Raw genomic sequence first — 18687 nt, forward strand, 5'->3', positions numbered from 1 at the left:
ACATACCTTATCATCTCTCCTCAGCAGACTTTCTGTCTGTCTGCAAGGCTGCTTTTTGCTTCCTTACCTCAGAGCATTTCTTACAGGATGGAGTAAGAGAGTAAAATCCTAGCAGTTATCCATGATGAGAATTACAGATCATGCATAATGAGTCGAGCGTCCTACCCTTTCTTACCAATAGCTCATGATGGCAGCTACTAACATCTATTACCACGATATAAGTATTAGTCCCATTTGGGATAACAGATTTCTCTTTTTATGCTTCATATTCTTGTCACTTGAAGATTGAATCATGAGACCATGCTACATCCCCCTGCTGCAAATATAAGCGCCCTCTCCTGTGCAAAGGTTCATTTTGCAGGGAAAGAGGGAGTGCAGAGGAGTGCAAACCACCTCAGAAGGCATGTGAAGAGATGGAGAGGACTGGTATGTATCACATCCTCTATACATCAGTTGCAGAAGACATACTGGGAGATCCAACTTTGGGGATGCTGACAGCTGTATGCTTCCCTGCACACCAAGGAGGTTAAAAAAAGGATTTCATCTCTCTGATGCAATCCCTCCACCCTTATTTGCTGCCTTTGGTTTGTGCTGGTTTGAAAATAAGACAGGCATTCCAACCTGTCAGGGAACTTTGTCATCATTTCACTACATAGAGGAAGTTTCCTAAAAGATGTGTCCCACAGTGTGAGCTGTAGAATGACAATATGCTCACAAAGAAAAGCCATTAGATTTTGGATATTTTTGAAAGGCTGGCTATGAGTTAGGTTTCATCACTCAGTACCCAACAAAAATTCGATATGGGGTTGTACATGAGAGCAGGAACTAAATGAGACCACTACAAGGTCACCAACTGCAGATGAAACTATATCACACATAGAGTCTGAGTTAATTTATATTGGGTCTTGCCTGTTTTGTGTAACTATCCTCTTGAAGCAAAATTTAAGACAGAACATTATTTACAGAAAATGTAATACATAAAATATTTCTTCGTCAGAAATAGAGTTTTGTTAGTGACTTACCCCAAACATTTACATAAAAAATTGCAGTCTTTAGAAACAGCAGAAATTGATGAATAAGCAAACAGATCAGATATATGGTCTGCAAAAACTAGTTTGGCCAGCTCTAGTTTATAGCCAGAAATTATTCACTTCATGCTTTACAGTCATACTTAAAATAATCAGAAATCCACTTATCTCTCAGGCACATTATGAATGTCTGAGACACATGTAAAAATAAAATAATGTTTTATTTATTCAGTAGCCCACTTTTCTTTAAATGATGGAAGTTACACTTGAGTAAATGCTGAATACAAAAGAGAGTGGAATTTTCTAATCTCAACCCCGTACGCTGATGAGCAGCTCACCTGCTCTGAGCCTTACGTGTGGAGATCTGACCATCTAAAGACCAAACTGGGAGGCAGAGCCTAGGCTTGGTTCTGTACACTCTACAAGTCATCCTATAGCTTGAGTTGAGTGAGTAGGTTGAGATTCAGATCCGATGTAGCAAGTGAACCTTTCTTCACAGCACGAAGCAGTCCCTGCAGGCCCACTGCAGGGTGATGTCTCTGCAAGAGGAAAGGGTGGAAAGACCCACACAGTCAGTCCACCCCTTAGATCTGCTCTGACATGAGTAGTGCCCCTTGCTGAGTCTCTTATGTGTCCCAATGCTGAGACCTTTTCTTTGCCTGTGTGGCACAGTCAGATACTCTCTGACAAACCAGATCACATGCTTTAATTTATCACATAAGAAACATCAAGTTTGTCTGATGGGATATTTTAACAACACAAAATAGCATTTCTGTATGTCCTCTCTCAGCTGTAAAGCTGCTTTTCTGTTTATCCAAAGAAGTCAGGATTGGTAGTTCTTCCATATGGATACATTGCGTGATACCTGGCCCCTAATACTTTCAGTAAGCTGTCACAGAATTATTTGGAAAGCACCTCTGGAGATTATCTGGGTAAATTTCCAAGTCTTTGCCACTTCTGAGGCTTTTGATTCAGAGTGTGTCTGAACAAAGAAACTCCAATGATTTTCTTTAAGAGAAGATGCATAACGATATAGTAATTTAGAACAGCCTGTAACTTCAGTGAGGCAAAAGAATTACAGCTGTTGCATCAGATCCTGATAATCCCTGTCCCTTGCATCTATGGCACTGAGCTCTAATGTTTTTTCATACAATTACAGAATATCCCGTGTGGGAAAGGACCCACAAGGATCATTAAGTCTGACTCCTGGCCCTGTGCAGGACCATCCCCAATAGTCACACCACACGCCTGAGAGCATTGCCCAAATGCTCCTTGAGTTCTGTCAGGCTTGAGGCCATGACCACTGCCCTGGGGAGCCTGTTCCAGTGCACAACCACCCTCTGGGTGAAGAACCTTTTTCTAATATCCAGCCTAAACCTCCCCTGACACAACTTCATGCTTTCATCTTGGGTCTTATCACTGGTCACCAGAGACAAGAGATCGGTACTTGCCCCTCTGCTTCCCATTGTGTGATCTCCCCTCGTTCTCCTGTGGGCTGAAAGATCAAGTGACCTCAGTCACTCCTCCTACAACTTCCCCTCTAGACCCTTCACTGTCTCTGTAGCCCTCTTTTGGACACTCTCTGATAGCTTTATATCCTTTTTGTGTCGTGGCTCTGAAAACTGCTACAAAGGGCTTGAGCTGAGGCCGCACAAGTGCAGGGTAGAGTGGGACAATCACCTTTCTAGACACTATTTATCAGAGGAAAAACATCAGAGAGATTTTTAAATTCATTGAGGTCAATATCTAGTTTGCATCCTTTTCAATCAGTTCAGAAGCCTGTTCCTCTGGTTTCTTCTAAATTCACTGATATTATTCATCAGAGTTTACATTTAGACTATGAAAATCCTGAGGCTGGGGCAGTTTGCATTTGCATCTTCAGAAATGTGTCACCAGTGTTGGGGCTGTATTCAGCTGCTGCTGAAAGTTTGATTTTCAGCAAAGTTACAGATATTCTGATAATGTGATCTCTTCTTGATACCTCAGAGAATTTGATTTCTGGGATGTGTATGAAAATAGAAACACAGAATTTGTTGATTAACATCTCAACAGAACTTCACATTTTTCTGATTTAGTATTATGTGAGCTACTTTTGAGGAAAAAACATTTCATATGTAGATACCAGAGGAGCAATTAAATAATGGTAATAAAAAAAGAAATATGTAATAAATATAATGAATTGAAGAAATATCATTTTGGCACAATATTTCTTTCCAATCAAGTATGAGAATAAAACATAATATATAGAAATATCAATGGCAATTTTAATATATTAAAACCCAATGTATTTACATTAATATTAACATTGGCTAATACTAGTTCAATTAAAAATATGAACAAATAACAGTTTTAAAATATCACAGAAATACAAAATTACAGATGAAACAAAATGATGCTGTGAAACACTTTACAAACTCGTACTCAGATTGACTCATGATCTTTGTCTGTTGGATCACACAAAAATATGAAGAAGCGTTTAGATAAATCTTGCCATATTTGTACAATTCTTAATTTTTAAATTCTGGTTTGAAGGCACAGGGAACTACTATCAATAAGTTATTAATAGTAAAAGTGGTAGCATCAGTAAGAAATTTGCTGCAGGGTGGTCTCCTGTGTGCACCTCCAGCATATCCAAGGGAGTTCCCAGCTATGGGGAGAAAGGGCTGTGCTTTCCAGGCTGCCAGCCCTTCCACATCAGTAAGGCACTTGGCTCTTTTACAGACAGTGTTAGCTTACACAGAAATGAAACACAAGCTCAACAAATGTTCAAAGATGGCATAAAAGAGTCCCTGACTCCACTTGGAAATCTCTAAGTTTTCTATATGTGTCAGTGCACTCTAGATTTGGCTGCAAAACAAGTAAAATTTACAAATTGTAAACTGTCAAGCATTAGAATTGTACATTTTAAGAATTTCAGGACAGTGCATTGACTAATGCAGCAGCAGTACTGTCATTCTGTGTTACCAGGCCACTGTTTTACTCTCCAATTCCCCCAGAATGTACAATGCATACAGAACTATGGGAAACATTTTCAAGGCTCTCGTTGAAAGACTTACTCATTCTTAATATTTTCCACTGGTTAACCACAAACAGTAACGGCAGAGTGCATTTATGAGACTCTGAACATGTACCTCCTCAAGAAGCAAAAATGTCAACCATAGGAAAGACACATTGTTCTCCTCAGCAGTGGGTTGGTTTTTTTTTTTTTTGCTCGGATGATAAAACTCATTTTACTGCATGTGAGGAAAGGAATCAGTCCAAAAATTAAGCTTTTAAGATTTCAGTTTGATTCAAAGTAAATTACTTGGTTTATTCCACGTATCCTTAGCAAAGCAATATTTTCACCGATGATACTGGTGGGCAAAGTTTATTGCAGGAGACAAACAGAAGAAATAAGAATTATTGCTCCTGTAATGTCCTCAAGGAGTTGCTGACCCACGCAGGACATGCAAGATGATGTCAGCATTTAAATACCTGTGTGCTGCAGTCTGCAGCTGGCATTGGGAATTTCTTATTTGTTTCAACATCTACCTGCTAGCTGCCACCTTCTTGGTCTCTGCCACTAGTACAGGTCTTTTGAATGTTGGACGAATCTGTTAGTTCTTTGTTTTCTTCTCTTTGCCCTTCTTCCCCTGATTCTTCTTGTATTTTTGATTTTCTGCTCTCAGTCTTTTGATTAATGGATGAATTTAGCTTGGATGAGTTCAATCTCCATCTCCTCAGGCTCCTGTAACAATCTCTTCTGATGTTTTCACTAACCAGCACGTAGATGATTGGATCAGCAACACCATTTGCAGTGCCTAAACACAGAAACACTGTAAAAATTGAATATATCTTCCTTTCAAATGGACATGGGCAATTCTGATTAAACATGAAGTGTATGGCTCTTATTATGAGTACCACATGGTAGGGAGCAAAGCAGATCAGGAAAATTACGATAATGGCAATAGCCAGATACTTCACTTTGGTTTTTTGGTGACAAGTCAAGCTGCTGCTACTTTTTGTAATTTGAAAAATTTTGTAGTTCGTGAAAATGAGGATTGTGAAGGGTATGGCAAATCCAAATAGGAATCTTGCAAAGCTGAAAGAAGCCAATTTTATGCCAAGGGGCACAGTCTCAAAGCAGGTTCTATTTGTGTTGTTTTGCTCATCTTCCATGAAGAATACTGGAGTGTGGATTACTGCAACCACAGCAAAAAGAAAACAGACTATTATGATGGCTTTTTTCTGTCCTCTTTTCCCCCTTGATTCCAGAGGATACACCAGTGCCACGTAACGATCCAGAGAAATGCAGCACAAAAGCAGAATGCTGATGTATATATTGCAGAAAAAGATGAATCCTGTTATTTTGCAGGCAGTGTCACCCATGGTCCATCTGTGCCTGTTTTGCACATAGATAATCCAGAGAGGCAAGGTACTTATATACATCAGCTCACACAACGATAAACTGAAAATGTAGATGGCAATTATTTTATTCCTTTGGATTTGTACCAGTGTAAGCAGGGAAGTTAAGCAATTTGCTGGAAGGCCTATGGCAAAAACGATGCTGTAAACAGCAACCAGAAGAGGCTGGCTCTCTTCATAGGGAATTCCTGGGCAAGTGGAGTTATTTTTTGTGTCTAGGGAGTCTTCCATTATTCTTATTCCAGCTGGTGTTTCCTGAGAATCAGAAGACAAGGTGGAAAGTTAGCATTGCATCACTTAAAAATGTGTCAGTAAAGGTTATGGCCCCGTAGGTGCCCACTTGACATGTCAGGGGAGCAAGTGGGATGCTTGAGGAAGCATCTAAGGCAAGTTTTCCAAGTCCTGCTGGTCTTCTGTGGGGACCCCCTGGGAGTCAGGTCTGATTCACTTCCAGGAAAAAGTGCTGTTTTCCGCAAGGAATGTCTTGACTACAAGAAATTTCATTTTATTAAAAAGGGTGTCTGTCTATTAAAATAGGGTTTCATGGACTGTTCCTAAACCATGCCTCATAAATAAGACTGAGCTGCTGGTCAGTTACTAAAGACAATTCCCAGAGTAAATTGAGGGCATTAGTCTTCAGTTGGTTTTTTTTCTAACCGATTAAAAAAAATGCAAACTGCAGAGCTTTCAGAGGCAGACTTCCAAATGAAGGTAACATTCATGGTCACTCAGGTTGGGGAATCATCTAAAGTGGGTGGTGGTAGTTCACAGGATCATAGAATCGTTAAGGTTGTAAAAGAGCTCTAAGATCATCGAGTCCAATTGTGCTGTTGTGTCAGAGACTACCTTGTATACAGGAACCAGAATCTGGCCACTGGTGTGTACCTCCACACTTGCAACATTGTGGGTCAGGTCTGTCTAATTCACACTTCTCTCCTCCCTCCTCTTAAAGAATAAATAACAGCTGAAGAAGACAAATTCGTAGTATGATACTACACCCATAATAGAAAATCAGTGAAACTACCAACCACATCTGTTTGATACCTCTGGGGAACAACAGGAAATAAGGGCAGTTAGAGGATGTAGACAAGACCAAAGAGAAGAATATACATGTTTAAGAGATGGAGGCAAAGAAATTTAATGCTCTTTGAACAGGAGTGATTACAAAAATCTCTACCTTTTCAAGATGACCATACACAAAAGCAGGTGTGGCATTTGGGTTGTGTTAAGCAGTGCTAGGGGCAGCATTTATTGCAAAGTCACAGGATGATTTCCATGCAGAAGTATTCTCCAAGGGAATAGAGAAATATGGAGGTGGGTGCACTGTAATGGTGGTGTGTGTCCTTAAAAATTGTATTTTGCTCTATTTATGAGTTGAAGGTGTCCACTGTATAACATTCCTGATAAAAAGATGTCTTGTCTGGCTTAACATTTTGAGGATTCTCTTATGGGTGGACACCTACTCCAGGGTAACTAAATCCTGCCAACTCCACAAGGACATGTGTTGGCAGAAACAGTCCCTTCAGACAGAGGAGGCACATGAACTTTCACAGTCCACACTGTGTGTGTGCAATTTTTTTAACCCTGAGTTCATGCAGGGGAGAAGCTTTTAGCAGCCTCTGAACATTTATTTATTGCTTGTTTGGGCCCATCTCAAGCAGACCAAGGGGAAGCAGTTTGCTCCCAGTGCAGTGGGATTGTCTCCTGCATCTCTTCCCCTCCATGTGGGCAAGAGCAGTCCCTGGGGTGGCACAAGCAGGTCAACCCTGAATGCTTAACAGGGCACCTGCCTTACAAGATCCCTAGAGCTTGAAGGGCAATCAGGTCCCCTGACTTAGTTTGGTTGCCAGATTATGAGAACAGTGTGAGAAAACGGACACAGGTTGCCTTGGGCTGCAAGACCCTGACAGCTGCACAGTGCTGGCCACAGCCATAGACACCAAGAGAGGATCTCCTGTCCCATGTTCAGAGATGTTCACTTCCATCAAGTACCCCGATGCAGTCAGTTTTGAATGAAGATGTCCTGGCAAGCAAGAGGGCAGAAGCCAGTGGTACCTGCCATCCCCAACACCAGCAGCAGAATAAGCTGTTCCCTGAGCTGGGGATGTCTGAAAGGCACCTCCTCAGACAGAGGAACTGAGAAAGTGCTGTGAGCATAGAAGTACAGTGGAGGGTGTGACCCCCCCTCTGGGACTCCCTTCCACTTCCCCACAGTAAATCTTGTTCCACTCTTGTGCTGACAGGCTGGTGGTTGCTGCATTGATTGGGCCAAAGTATCTTTCCAGAGGGTTGCATCCCTCCACCTCTGAGAACTGGACTGGAGTCTGGTGGGTATGTTGAAGCTCTCTCAAGGGGGATCTGAAGTTTAGTCCCTGGACACAAAACCATCCCTCTCCTATCTGCTAGTTCCTCATTCTAAAATCATATTGTAGTTGAAAACCCCAGCATTTCTCATGCCACATGTCACTGCATCCAAAATCTCACATGGAGCTCAGCCTATAAAAGTAAGATAGATGAATATGAAGTTGTAGAGTAATTTAGACATATTCATGCCTTCAGAAAAGTTGGGTCAAAAAAAGTATTGTCCCATCTTAAGAATCAGTGTAGAAGGGAATCCTCACTGCTGTGTGGGGAAGACATCCCAGTAGTCAGCAGGGCTGCTGCCAGGTTGTGTGTCAGAGGGTGCAGTTACTTCCCTCCTTTCCTAGCAGTGAAAGTGTTCTGAGAGCTGGTGTTAACTTACAAAAGCAGTGGTTGAGATCAAGGCTGGTGGTGACTTGAGTTTTTTGCTGCCTCTGAGCATCTGCCACCCATGGTGTAGGAGGAGGGGTTTTCTCTGGGCCACCTCCCAAACTGCTGTGTAGAGGGGATAAAAAGGGTGTTTGATTTCAGGGTCATCAGTGGTTCTCTGCCCAGACTTCACCTATGAACTGACATACAAGAGCTTGTCCTCGACTCAAATGTGCCTGACCAATGTGAGAGCTGCTGTTCAGCTGCACACCACAGAGCTGCTCTACACCTGTGCACCACAGAGGGTCTTGGAGACCTCCCCTTCTATGGTAAAGCACAGCAGGTTAATACAGCTCATGGGGCAGGAAGATGGGGGCAGCCAGGGCAGGGATATGGCAGAAGTCACACACCATCTCAGTTACTCATCAGCTTGTCTACTCAGAGCACCTTAACAAAAACACCTTCAGGACTGATTGAGTTTCTCTCTCCTCCCCTCACTCTGGGCTTTGCACACTTCTTTTGACCCTGTGTTCATCTGAATATTTTCCTTTCTGCACGGCTTCTACCAGGGCAGCTGATGGTGCAGGGCAGGAAGGAAGTGGTAGAAGAGTTCTGCTGTAGACACATGCTCCCAATGTTTGTTTCTCTTGCTTCTTTCCTTCACCTCCTTCCCTCCCACTCTGCTCCAACTCTCCTTCCTGTGCTCAGCACCCGGGAGAGAGCCTCAGGAAAGAGATGCCTGTGACTTTCTTAGCTGCTTGCATGGAGCATGCTTTTTTCCCTTGGTGTTTGGCATATGGACTAATCCACAGGGCTGGGGCTGAGCTGAAGAGACCTTCATCCTTATAAGACTGTCAGCTGCCAGGAGCAACGCCTTGGCTGACACAGTGCAGCTGTAGGTGTGGATTTACACTCGTAGTAAATAAGCATGTGCTGAATGACTCTCCTGGAGCTCTGGCCTGTCAGCTTGGGAGCATGTACCCTTCCCAGCAGGAATGCTCTATGTCCCAGCCCCACATCAGGAACAAGGAGAGCAGACCATCCATTTGGTCCACTCCCTCACCTACTCTTGGCTCTCTGCCACTGGACACTGCATGCAGCCCCAGTTCTGAGCTTTACTTGTCTTTGCTAAGCTCTCCAAGCCTGCAGAGGGGTTTCCTTCTCAAACTGAAGATCACAAAGCAGCACTCAGCAGATAATTTACGAAATTTCTCCCAGTGACATTGCCCCTTGTGATGACCCACAAGAAGAAAACACCACTACAATCCACTTCTTGACTAAAGTCAACTTCTCTGGGCCTCTACACCCCCCCTTCAACTGAATGCACATTGTTATCTTTTTCTCAGACCTTTAGAGTTTACTGGATTGATACTTGGCTCAGCCCATAAGATTCTGAGTTCTTGGCTTCCTCAGTGGTGTCTAGTCTAACCTCCATCTCAGATCTTAACTCAAATGAAAAATAGTAATAATTATAGAGCTGAAAAATCCACACACCATTTTCTGCTAATATTTGTGATGAACAATTTTGATTAGAACAGCAGAACTTAAAAGATTTATCACATCCAGCAATTTTCAGGTATTTATAAAGGTTCAAGTGTAGCTGTGATGCCAAGGATGAATAATCTCCAAGAACACCTTTGTGAGATACAAGCTGCTCCAATGCATTAGGTTTCTTCACTGCTCAGTAGCTCTCAGTTGAGCTAAGCCTCTCCAACATAGCTGTTTTCACCTTTCTGTGACTTATCCTTATCTGCTAGGTCTCACCAATCTGTTACATCTGGTCCTGGCCATGTTTCACATCAGCAGCTCAACATATATTTATCATCACTCTGAGGCTTCTTGCTCCGTGAGACTCACTGCACGTGACAAACCGCAGTCAGCATGGGCACGTTTGTCACCTTCAGGATGTGCAAAACATCTCATCTTCCCAGACAATCCACTCTGGCTCAGGAAGCACCTGAGCACAAATCACTGGGAGATGGGGTAATCTGCTAAGGAAGACGTGCTGCGTGTGTGCTCTTTATTTACAACCTTGCATTTCGGATGTAACTGTGTTATGTTCACATTTGTAGTTGAATAGATAATTATGTTTCTTACTCCTAAAATGGAGTGCCTACATCCTCTAATGTATTGAGACCTTACAGAGAGAAAACCCTGGGAAAGGCCGGGAGATACCCAAACATGAAGGGAATGGATGGAAGAGGCATGACAAAGATGAAAACCCATTTTCTTGGGGTGTGGTGAGAAAGGAGCAGAAGTGTCTTGCTGCAAACCCACCAAGCAGGGCTATGAAACCAGAGTGTGATTGACTGCCCTTTCCTCATCTCCTCTTTGATCCAGTCACCTTGCATTCCTCATGGCAGGTGGCCCGGATTTACCAGGAGGAATGGAGAGATGTTCTTTCTCTGGCTTTCCTAGGAAGTGGCAGATTTCAAATGCCAAACTGATGTCTGTTTTAGAACAAATCTTCTGTCCCTGTCTCTGGACAGGGACCAAGACATGGCATCAATGTGCAGGAGAGCCTGTGCGATGGTCATCTGTCCTCTCCTCTACCCAGCATCAGGGAGCATTGAACTATCCTACAGCAGTGCCTTACACACCTCATGGGCAATGAAATCAGGAGCCTGGGATGGTATGAGGATGTGGTTTCACATCACAGCCACACCAGACTTACAACCCGTCTGTCATCTTTTTTTCTCCCTTCCTTTTTCATGACCAGTAGCTCACCTGACCCTGCAGTGACTTGACTGGTGGCTCCTGCTGCTCATTTGGGCCAGTTACATTAATCCTCTCCCAAGAAAAGTCTTTTTAGTAACACTGAAGTGTAAAAAGGGAAGTGAAAACAAGCGGGAAAGCAAAAGGCTTTATTTTGCCTATTTTTTTCTTTATTTGTCTATGAGCTGCTCATGTAAAACTGTTTAAATTTCCAACAGAGAAGTTGGAGTGATAAAAATAACCCCTTTTAGAAAAAATAAAAAGGAAAATTACAGATACCATTACAAAGAAGGGAGAAGTAAAAAAAAAATAGTCAAACAGAGACTGGTTGAAAGTCTATGGATTAACTCACATGAAATACAGAGGGACAGCAGAGAAAAAAAACAGTGAAATCCATAACATGAGTACAATTTTATTTTGTAAAATTTTCTTTTTCTATTAGTTTTCTGATTATCCTTCTATGCCAAAGATTATTCTTAGAACTGAAAGTTTTGAGGTATTTATGTGATATTAAGAACAATTTAAAATAAGTGCAGTGATGGTTAGGATTAAAGTAAACCTTCTCTTCACACCTTCTTTCCTGTCCCCAATATTTGTAGATGAAAACAACCTAAAGCGTAAATCAGCCTCCAGAGGAACAGAACCTGAGCTTCTCCTGAAGGGTTTTGTGCGCTTTCCTTGGTAGCATGTGGTACTGGAACTATCTGACATGGGAGTATCTCCAGGATGTCAGTCTGGCCACTCAAATCCAGCATTGAAAGACGTCAGTTCCCAGACGTGGCAGATATGCCACCTACAACACCCGTCACCAGCAAAATCACTCCTTGTCTCAACCTGGGCTTCTCCTTTTTGTGCAGAACTTACATTACCTGCCTGTAAGCTTTATGAAGTATTACACTTTCCAGCCCCTAGCTTTTGTGTCTCTTAACTTGAATACAAAATAAGAAATTGCCGAGGATTATTTGCTCTGCTGTTCTTGAAAGTAGGAAAAATGTTTATGGTATCTTTGTGGATAAAAATAGATCATAACCCATGAGCCCAGCAAGTCAGTGAACAGCTTTATTTTTTTTTCCATTATTAATAGACAAATTGATAGATGAAGTCACTCCTATAAGAAAATCTCAGCATGAAAAAGGAAAACCAGCAATGGCTCCACTTAATTACCCTGCTTTACTGACACACGCAAGACAGTAGGACTTGAAGTTATATAATTTGAAATCTGAACATAAAAGTGAGTATTTTCAAAAACATTGTTTCAAATTTGAATGTAATATATGAGTATATAATTTTCAAACTATATGGTTTCAAAACTCTGTAGAGAAAAAAGGGTGTTTTTAAATTACAAGTCTATACTGGGAATTCAGCCTGAGCACAACGCCATCTTAAGATATCTTTCCTCCACTGTGGTGAAGCAGGTAACCCCTCTCTTGACTAGTGCTGGTTAAAACGATTCATGGGGCATTTGTAGGCTGAAAATAACTACTGTCAGGAAGCAGCCAGACTTTGGGATTAGTTATACAGCCTTAATACTTAACTCTATACTGCAGATACAAGCAGTCTTACAAAAATAGAGAAGATATTTGTTAAACGAGAGAGGCTATTAACCAATTGCCTTTCAGGAGGGGAGCTCAGCAATCATTTCTGATGAGAGGAAGATGTTTGATTTGTCTCATGATACTCTGTTCATAGATGTGAACTTTTTGAAACTATAGATTTTTAAATGCCTCTGTGGAGGTGTTTTTACATAGATCCACTTCCCCCTTTCCACAATCTGCAAATCCCACAATAGTAGTAAATGTGCTAATTTGCTAAAATAAGCAGCTGTGGTATCAATAAGCGGAACTGTCATAATTCAAGGTTGACAAGGGACCCAGTTTAAGATAGTGATCCTTCCCTAAATTGTGTGTCCTAGTGCCATGTTACACTACCCAGAGAGGGATTGCACAGGAGAGAGCATGCCAGGTGGTTTGGAGAAAGATGTGTTAACAGAACATCCTGATACAGGGTTTAAAACTGTCTCATTAAACATATCTAAAAGCTGGTAAAACTACTCAAATGTCATACGTTGCACACAGGGGAAGTTCACAGATGAAAAATATGACTCCAAAATCCACCCGTACCAGTGGACTTTTTTCTCCAGTCTCATGATTCAAAGGCTGTGACTCATAATTTTGGGACTTTTGGACCTAGCAAAGTTTCTCAGTCCTCCCTGGGACCATCAGGGAGCAGCTGTTGCAGGGGAGGTTTACTCCATGGTATCTACTAGCTTGTCTGGAAAGGGTCTTGGAGCCAGAGGAACAGTTTCATGGCCAGAAGGGCCACCAGGAACTCCAGAAAAGCTCTCATACATGTGAGGCTAAACTATAAAGCTTGTCAAGTCAAAAGGCTGAGGAAAGCATAGGTTTTGGAGCAGAGTCAGTGAAAGTGAGTAGCTGAGAGCAGCTCTGCTTCACACCCTCTTCCTCACACTTTCACATACAAAGCCATCAGGCACTCCTGTTCAATGACTTCCTAAAGCTGTCACAGCTTAACTGGTAGCCTCGTTTATGGGATCTATTTGTATATGGCTTCTGTTAATCAAGTGGCTCATTTGGAAACCTAACTGGCCAAACTTTCTTACTGGCTCATGCTGGAACTGCAAAGTCTTGGAAAAAGGTGAGAAGTGTGACTCCCATGCACATCTGCTTTCTCCTGCACCAGAGCACTCGTGGATGCCAAAGCACACCCAAATATCTGCAGATTTGGCAGTGAGGGCTTACACATGGATAAATACTGCTCTGGACTCCCAAAAGAGCAGGCTGGGGTGTTGGGGAGCAGGCTGTTTTAACAACACAAGGAGCTAGAGCTGAGTGTGTCTAATTGCCAGATTTAAGGAAAATCTGACTTCAAGCAGAAGAACAAAGAAGCACCAAGGCTCATGTCAAAACCCACAGGTCTACCCCTTAAAAAAGAGTGCTCTGTTATCCTTTAGGATTTCCCCAGCAGCTACTTAGGACATCTTCCTCCTTATTCTTGGCCTTTGGCCTTCAAACAGGACACTCCTGCCAAAACTCTGGCACCTGAAATTAGAAACACACTAGGAGCCACAGAAAGCCCACACTAGAGCCATTTGCACCCTCCAAACTACTGTGACTCAAAGTCATCTCTGGTGCAGAACTGTACACCTGGAGTTGCTGGAGATTTCTGTACTGAGGCCATACACCTCACCCTTCAGGGAATGCCAGCACACGGCCATGTGTGACACCTGGACCAATGCCAGGCATCAATAAAGGTCATCAAATCCTAAGGAAGCAGAGGACAACCACAGCCACCCTGTGGTAAAGAGAGAGACTTGTTCTGCAAGGAGGACATCACCTCCAGAGGTGTGAAGATTGGATCTCATCACCTCGTAGGCAGGCAACGAGATCAGCACATGAGGCATGGCCATGCCTGTGGCTTGTGGCATCCCTTGTCTGGCACTCAGCAACTCTGTGCTCCTGGCTCCACAGAGGCTGTGGGAACTCTTGCTGCCACACAAGAACAGAGCAATGCTGTAGCAGGGTTGGGTAGAGAATGTGAGTTTTAGTGATCATTCAGTTATCCCACCTTGCAGTATGCAGCTTTGCTTGTTTTAATTTGGCTGTGGATGGTGCCTGGCTAATGGCTCTGTTTGTTTCTCATGCATTGGTTTGTTTTTATTAAGGGTTGTGTCTACCCAGGCATGGTCCTGCATGCTGTTGGCCTGTCACTGTCGGGCCCAGGCTCTGTCCTCCATCCCTGACCTGTTCTCATCCTGGCAACCTGTCGTCACCTGGGTCTGTCTTTCCCTGTATGTGGTCTCTGTACTGCCACGGTTCATTCCCACCTTTCACCATCCCACTGCTGCTTTTCCTCCTCTGTCCCAAGTCAATCAGTGGTTTTCAAACCAGGAGATTCACAAATGGTAGCTCATATCTCTTCTGTCAAGTTCCCACGGAAGCCAGAGGATGCTGGCTCAGCGGTAAATGTCCAGTGGCACCAGGCAGTGACACTTGTAGAGAATATTTATTCATAACCAAACACATCTGATCAAATTCCCAGGTTCACAAGCTTCCCTTCATCCTGCACTGACACTTTCACTGCAACCGTGACAGTCACAGGGATCTCAGGATTTTCCTACATTCCCAAAATATGTTTGTCTCTTCCATCCCTCTGAAATCCCCCAGTCAGAACATGGCTTAACTGGACTGCAAAGAGTGAGCATGGACAGGATGCCAGGAGCAGAAAAGTGCAAAGACAGTGTTGAGTTTTGACCTTGTGATAGTAGATTAATTCTCCCCCTGGGGGTCTTGGCACTCCCAATGTGTGGGAGCTGCTTTGACATGGGAGCTGCACTACTGTGGTAGTATCACCAGTACTGAAGAGGTTACGGGGGAAAAACAAAGCAAAAAGATGCCCAAAATAATGTTATGATCTGCCAGACTTAAGTTCACTGACATATTGGTTGTCACAGAAGTCTAGCTAAGTTCTCCTCAAAATTTTTTTACTTTTGCCTAAAGTGAATGTGTCTCAGCAGGTAGGGTCTGCAAAGCCTTGTGATGACCACTGTGCCTTCTATGCTCTAAACAATCCTATTTTTAACAGGGTGCTTAAAGATGGTATTTAACAGTGCTCTGAACTCAGACACATATATTTCCCCCTTGTCCATTTACCATGAAACTCAATTTCTTTGTTCCCTTTTGTCCTATGATTCAACTAATTGGGGAACCTCCATTTTCCTTCTCTGATGTTTGGGTCTCCTCCTATAGCTACCAACTCCCATACTGGCATCAAGGTTTTCCCCTTAAGACCTTAGTCATACCAACAAAAACTGTGACGCTCAAAGATTCCCCTTTGCACCTACACACGACTCTGATGTCCCTGTAAGCCAACTCACATCTGCTAAATCTGTAGTGTCTTGTCTGAATCCTCAGCTCTGATCTCTCCTGACTCTTTGTACATCTACCACAATGAGCACCTCATTCTTTGTTGGGACACTCAGGGTCTACCCTGGAAGTTGTTGATGTAAAAATCCCAGCTGCTGGATATTTCCCAAAGTGTCCTGACACTTGACAGCAGCGCTGTTTGTGTGATCGTGATGAGGCTCTAAGATCAATGGCTCCCAGAGAGGCATAGGAAATGCTGAACCTGAAAGAGCCATCTGCATTTCAGGCAGAAATCTGTACAGAAGGGAGTGATCAATTCAAATTGTGAGATTTCTGTAAATGTAGAGTCCTGTGTACAGAACTGTGGAAAAGTTCTCAGAAGAAAACCACTCTTGCCTATTAAGTGCTAACAAGCAGAATGAGTAGGTTTCTTTCTTTCTCCCCCTGCCTCCTCCTGGCCACCCTAAACGCCCCGCGCCCCATCACGATGAGGTTACTGGAAGTTAAGGAGCTGCTGGTTTAGAGGCAGCAGCAGACCTAAGTGGGATTATGGGAAGGGCAGGTTTAAAATAACACCAGATGCACTTTGGTCTTTGGCAAAGTAGTCAAATCCCAAATATTAACTCAGAATTCATGCTGAGTGCCAGAGATCAGCAGTACTGTGTGAATAAAAGATGGAGAAAAAGAAGGAATGTAGTATATCAAATTAGGCACTATAGACCAGCAGGTAAACTTCACAGTTAAATGCCTGCCTTGCTTTTCCAGCAGAGTAAGGATGAGAGGAAAGGCTGGCTGTGAATTCTCCTCAAAAGAAACCCAGCATTCATATTTCTATTATAATTCTGTATTCATGCCTCATGCACTGCAGTAATAGCTAAATCTAAACTCACAGCAACTTGTATCCTGCCAAAATCCTTCAATCCTAATCTGTCCCTGACTGGAACTAAAGTTGATTTGTAAGAGAAATGTGTTTTTTATAGGAAAGAGAGTTCGTAAGGAAGACAGGTAGGAAAGACTTCGCAATCTGCAGAGAACTCTAATTAATACAGACCCAACAACACTTTTTTGCTGTTATGTCAATCACAAGGAGATTTAGACTATGGTGAAACATCAACAGGGTCTGCATTTCTTAAGCATAAACCCACAGCATGGAGAAGCAGTGACCAAACTAGAACAAAGCAAAATGATGCTAAATAGAAGCAACGCCTTGCCTTGCAGACAGAACACTTACTTTTTTTTTCTTGGTTTGCAGAGGAGACGATGGGGTGCTCCAGCTCCTGCCGTACTCACAGGCTGCTCTGAAAAAACTGCAGGAAGTGTCTAACTTCCCCCACGTGCAGTCATAAGTGACGATCAAAAAAGAAAGCATATAACTTCACCAGACTCTCCAACTGTGTCACTTTTAGTTGGGTGTGCACAGAAAGAGGCTGACCAGTGCTGTCAGGAGAGGAGTTAGGAGAAGAAGCCTTAAAAAGGAAAGTGTTTGCTATCGAATTCTGTCACTTGTACAGGGGTGGGAAGATGCTTTTGTGACTGCCAGACTCTATTTGGGCTCCCGTGCTAAGTGTGCACCTTAATCACTGTGCTGATGTGCCCTGGAGGGACAAGAGACCAATGAACTGCCCCAAACCCTCCTGACTCCTCAGGAGCAGGATGCCTGTGATAGGTGCTTATTCCTTATTTGTAGGGTGGAGGTAATCACCTGGCTGTGTGTGAAATGGCTAAGTACTGAAATAGGTGAGAGCCAGTATTAGACCCCAATAGAAGGGAGTGGTGACACGGGGGAGAGACTATTCTGGTGCCAGCAGTGCTAGAAAAGGCTGAAAATGAGATGGTGGTTTGAGCAGCTTCAAGAAGAAGTGTTCATTTGCAGGAGTTCCTTATTAGCAAAGAGCATTGATACAAAGGAGCACATAATCTTTGCCAAGTGCTCTAGCACAGGCCTTAAGTGAAGCAGGAAGAAGATCCCGATGTTATGTTGCCAGCCCAGACCTTGTTTGTGGGATCTGTTCCAAGTGTTTTTGAAGATGTTGTGTGTGACTCTGCAAAAGTCAGTTATGAACAGATTTATTAAGTTTTCAGGCAACTTACCCATCAACTTCTACCAATTCCACCTGCAGTGGACCCAATGCTTACAGGACCCTGTGAGGGTCTGCCAGTGCTTGCAGGCTGCTGGGGCTAAGGTAGGATAGGGTAGAACTGGGTGGTAACCTAAGGCAGGCAGAGTACTGAATTTGCTTGTATTGTAAGCAAAACATTTCTGCTGAAAAATTAAAGAAATGCTTAGTATGCACTTTCATTCTGGTGTGAAAAAGTTGCTTTCGTTCCATTTTGCTGGAGAGGGTCTCTGGGGATGAGAAGACAGTGAAGAGCAATTTATTCTCTGGATCCAGAAGGAACTGAGGAAGAAGAGGCTGAAGCCAGTTTCCATCTACAGAGGAGAACAGATGAAATTTCTGTCTGTATCAGCTCAGCCTGACTGGGCATAGGGCTGGAACCAGTCTGTGCGCTTCCTCAAACACGTGGTTTCACCTTGGTCCTCCTCTGTGTAGAGACCAAACCCAAAGGAAAACACAAAGAAGGATGGAATGATGTTTCTGAGATGACTAGAGCTGATTTCCTCTGTAGGTAATCATTCTTCATTTAGAGATGTGGGTCAGAAAAGAGCAAAGTGCTCTCAGACCTGAAGAACTGGAGTTTTCATAGAGACCAGTGGGCTACCCTGTGGTGTTTTTGATGTCACAGTTCCCATTTGGATGCAGTCAACTGTGGAGTCAAATACCTGCCTGATTATTCTCTTACTGATGTAGGGTTTAGGATAGTCAGAGGCACGTGCATTTTCCAACTAAATTTCATAATGAAACATTGAAAATTGCATAGTCCTCGTAGGGAAATGGAAGATGACATGTCTCTGTGCCTTTGAATCT

The 18687-nt window shown here is 43.0% G+C and overlaps 1 protein-coding gene across 1 annotated transcript; it reads right to left on the reverse strand.

Moving 5' to 3' along the window:
• Positions 1-3314: 3314 nt before the first annotated feature.
• On the reverse strand, positions 3315-17107 carry GPR132 (G protein-coupled receptor 132). Its single transcript, XM_027674261.1, has 2 exons — positions 16988-17107; positions 3315-5687 (listed from the first exon to the last, which is right to left on the reverse strand). The coding sequence occupies exon 2, from the start codon at positions 5661-5663 to the stop codon at positions 4563-4565; it is 1101 nt and encodes a 366-aa protein (XP_027530062.1). The 5' UTR covers positions 5664-5687; positions 16988-17107; the 3' UTR covers positions 3315-4562.
• Positions 17108-18687: the final 1580 nt, after the last annotated feature.

Source organism: Neopelma chrysocephalum, unplaced genomic scaffold (genome assembly GCF_003984885.1).
Source record: "Neopelma chrysocephalum unplaced genomic scaffold, ASM398488v2 Primary Assembly neopelma1_24, whole genome shotgun sequence".
Classification (NCBI taxonomy): Eukaryota; Metazoa; Chordata; class Aves; order Passeriformes; family Pipridae; genus Neopelma; species Neopelma chrysocephalum.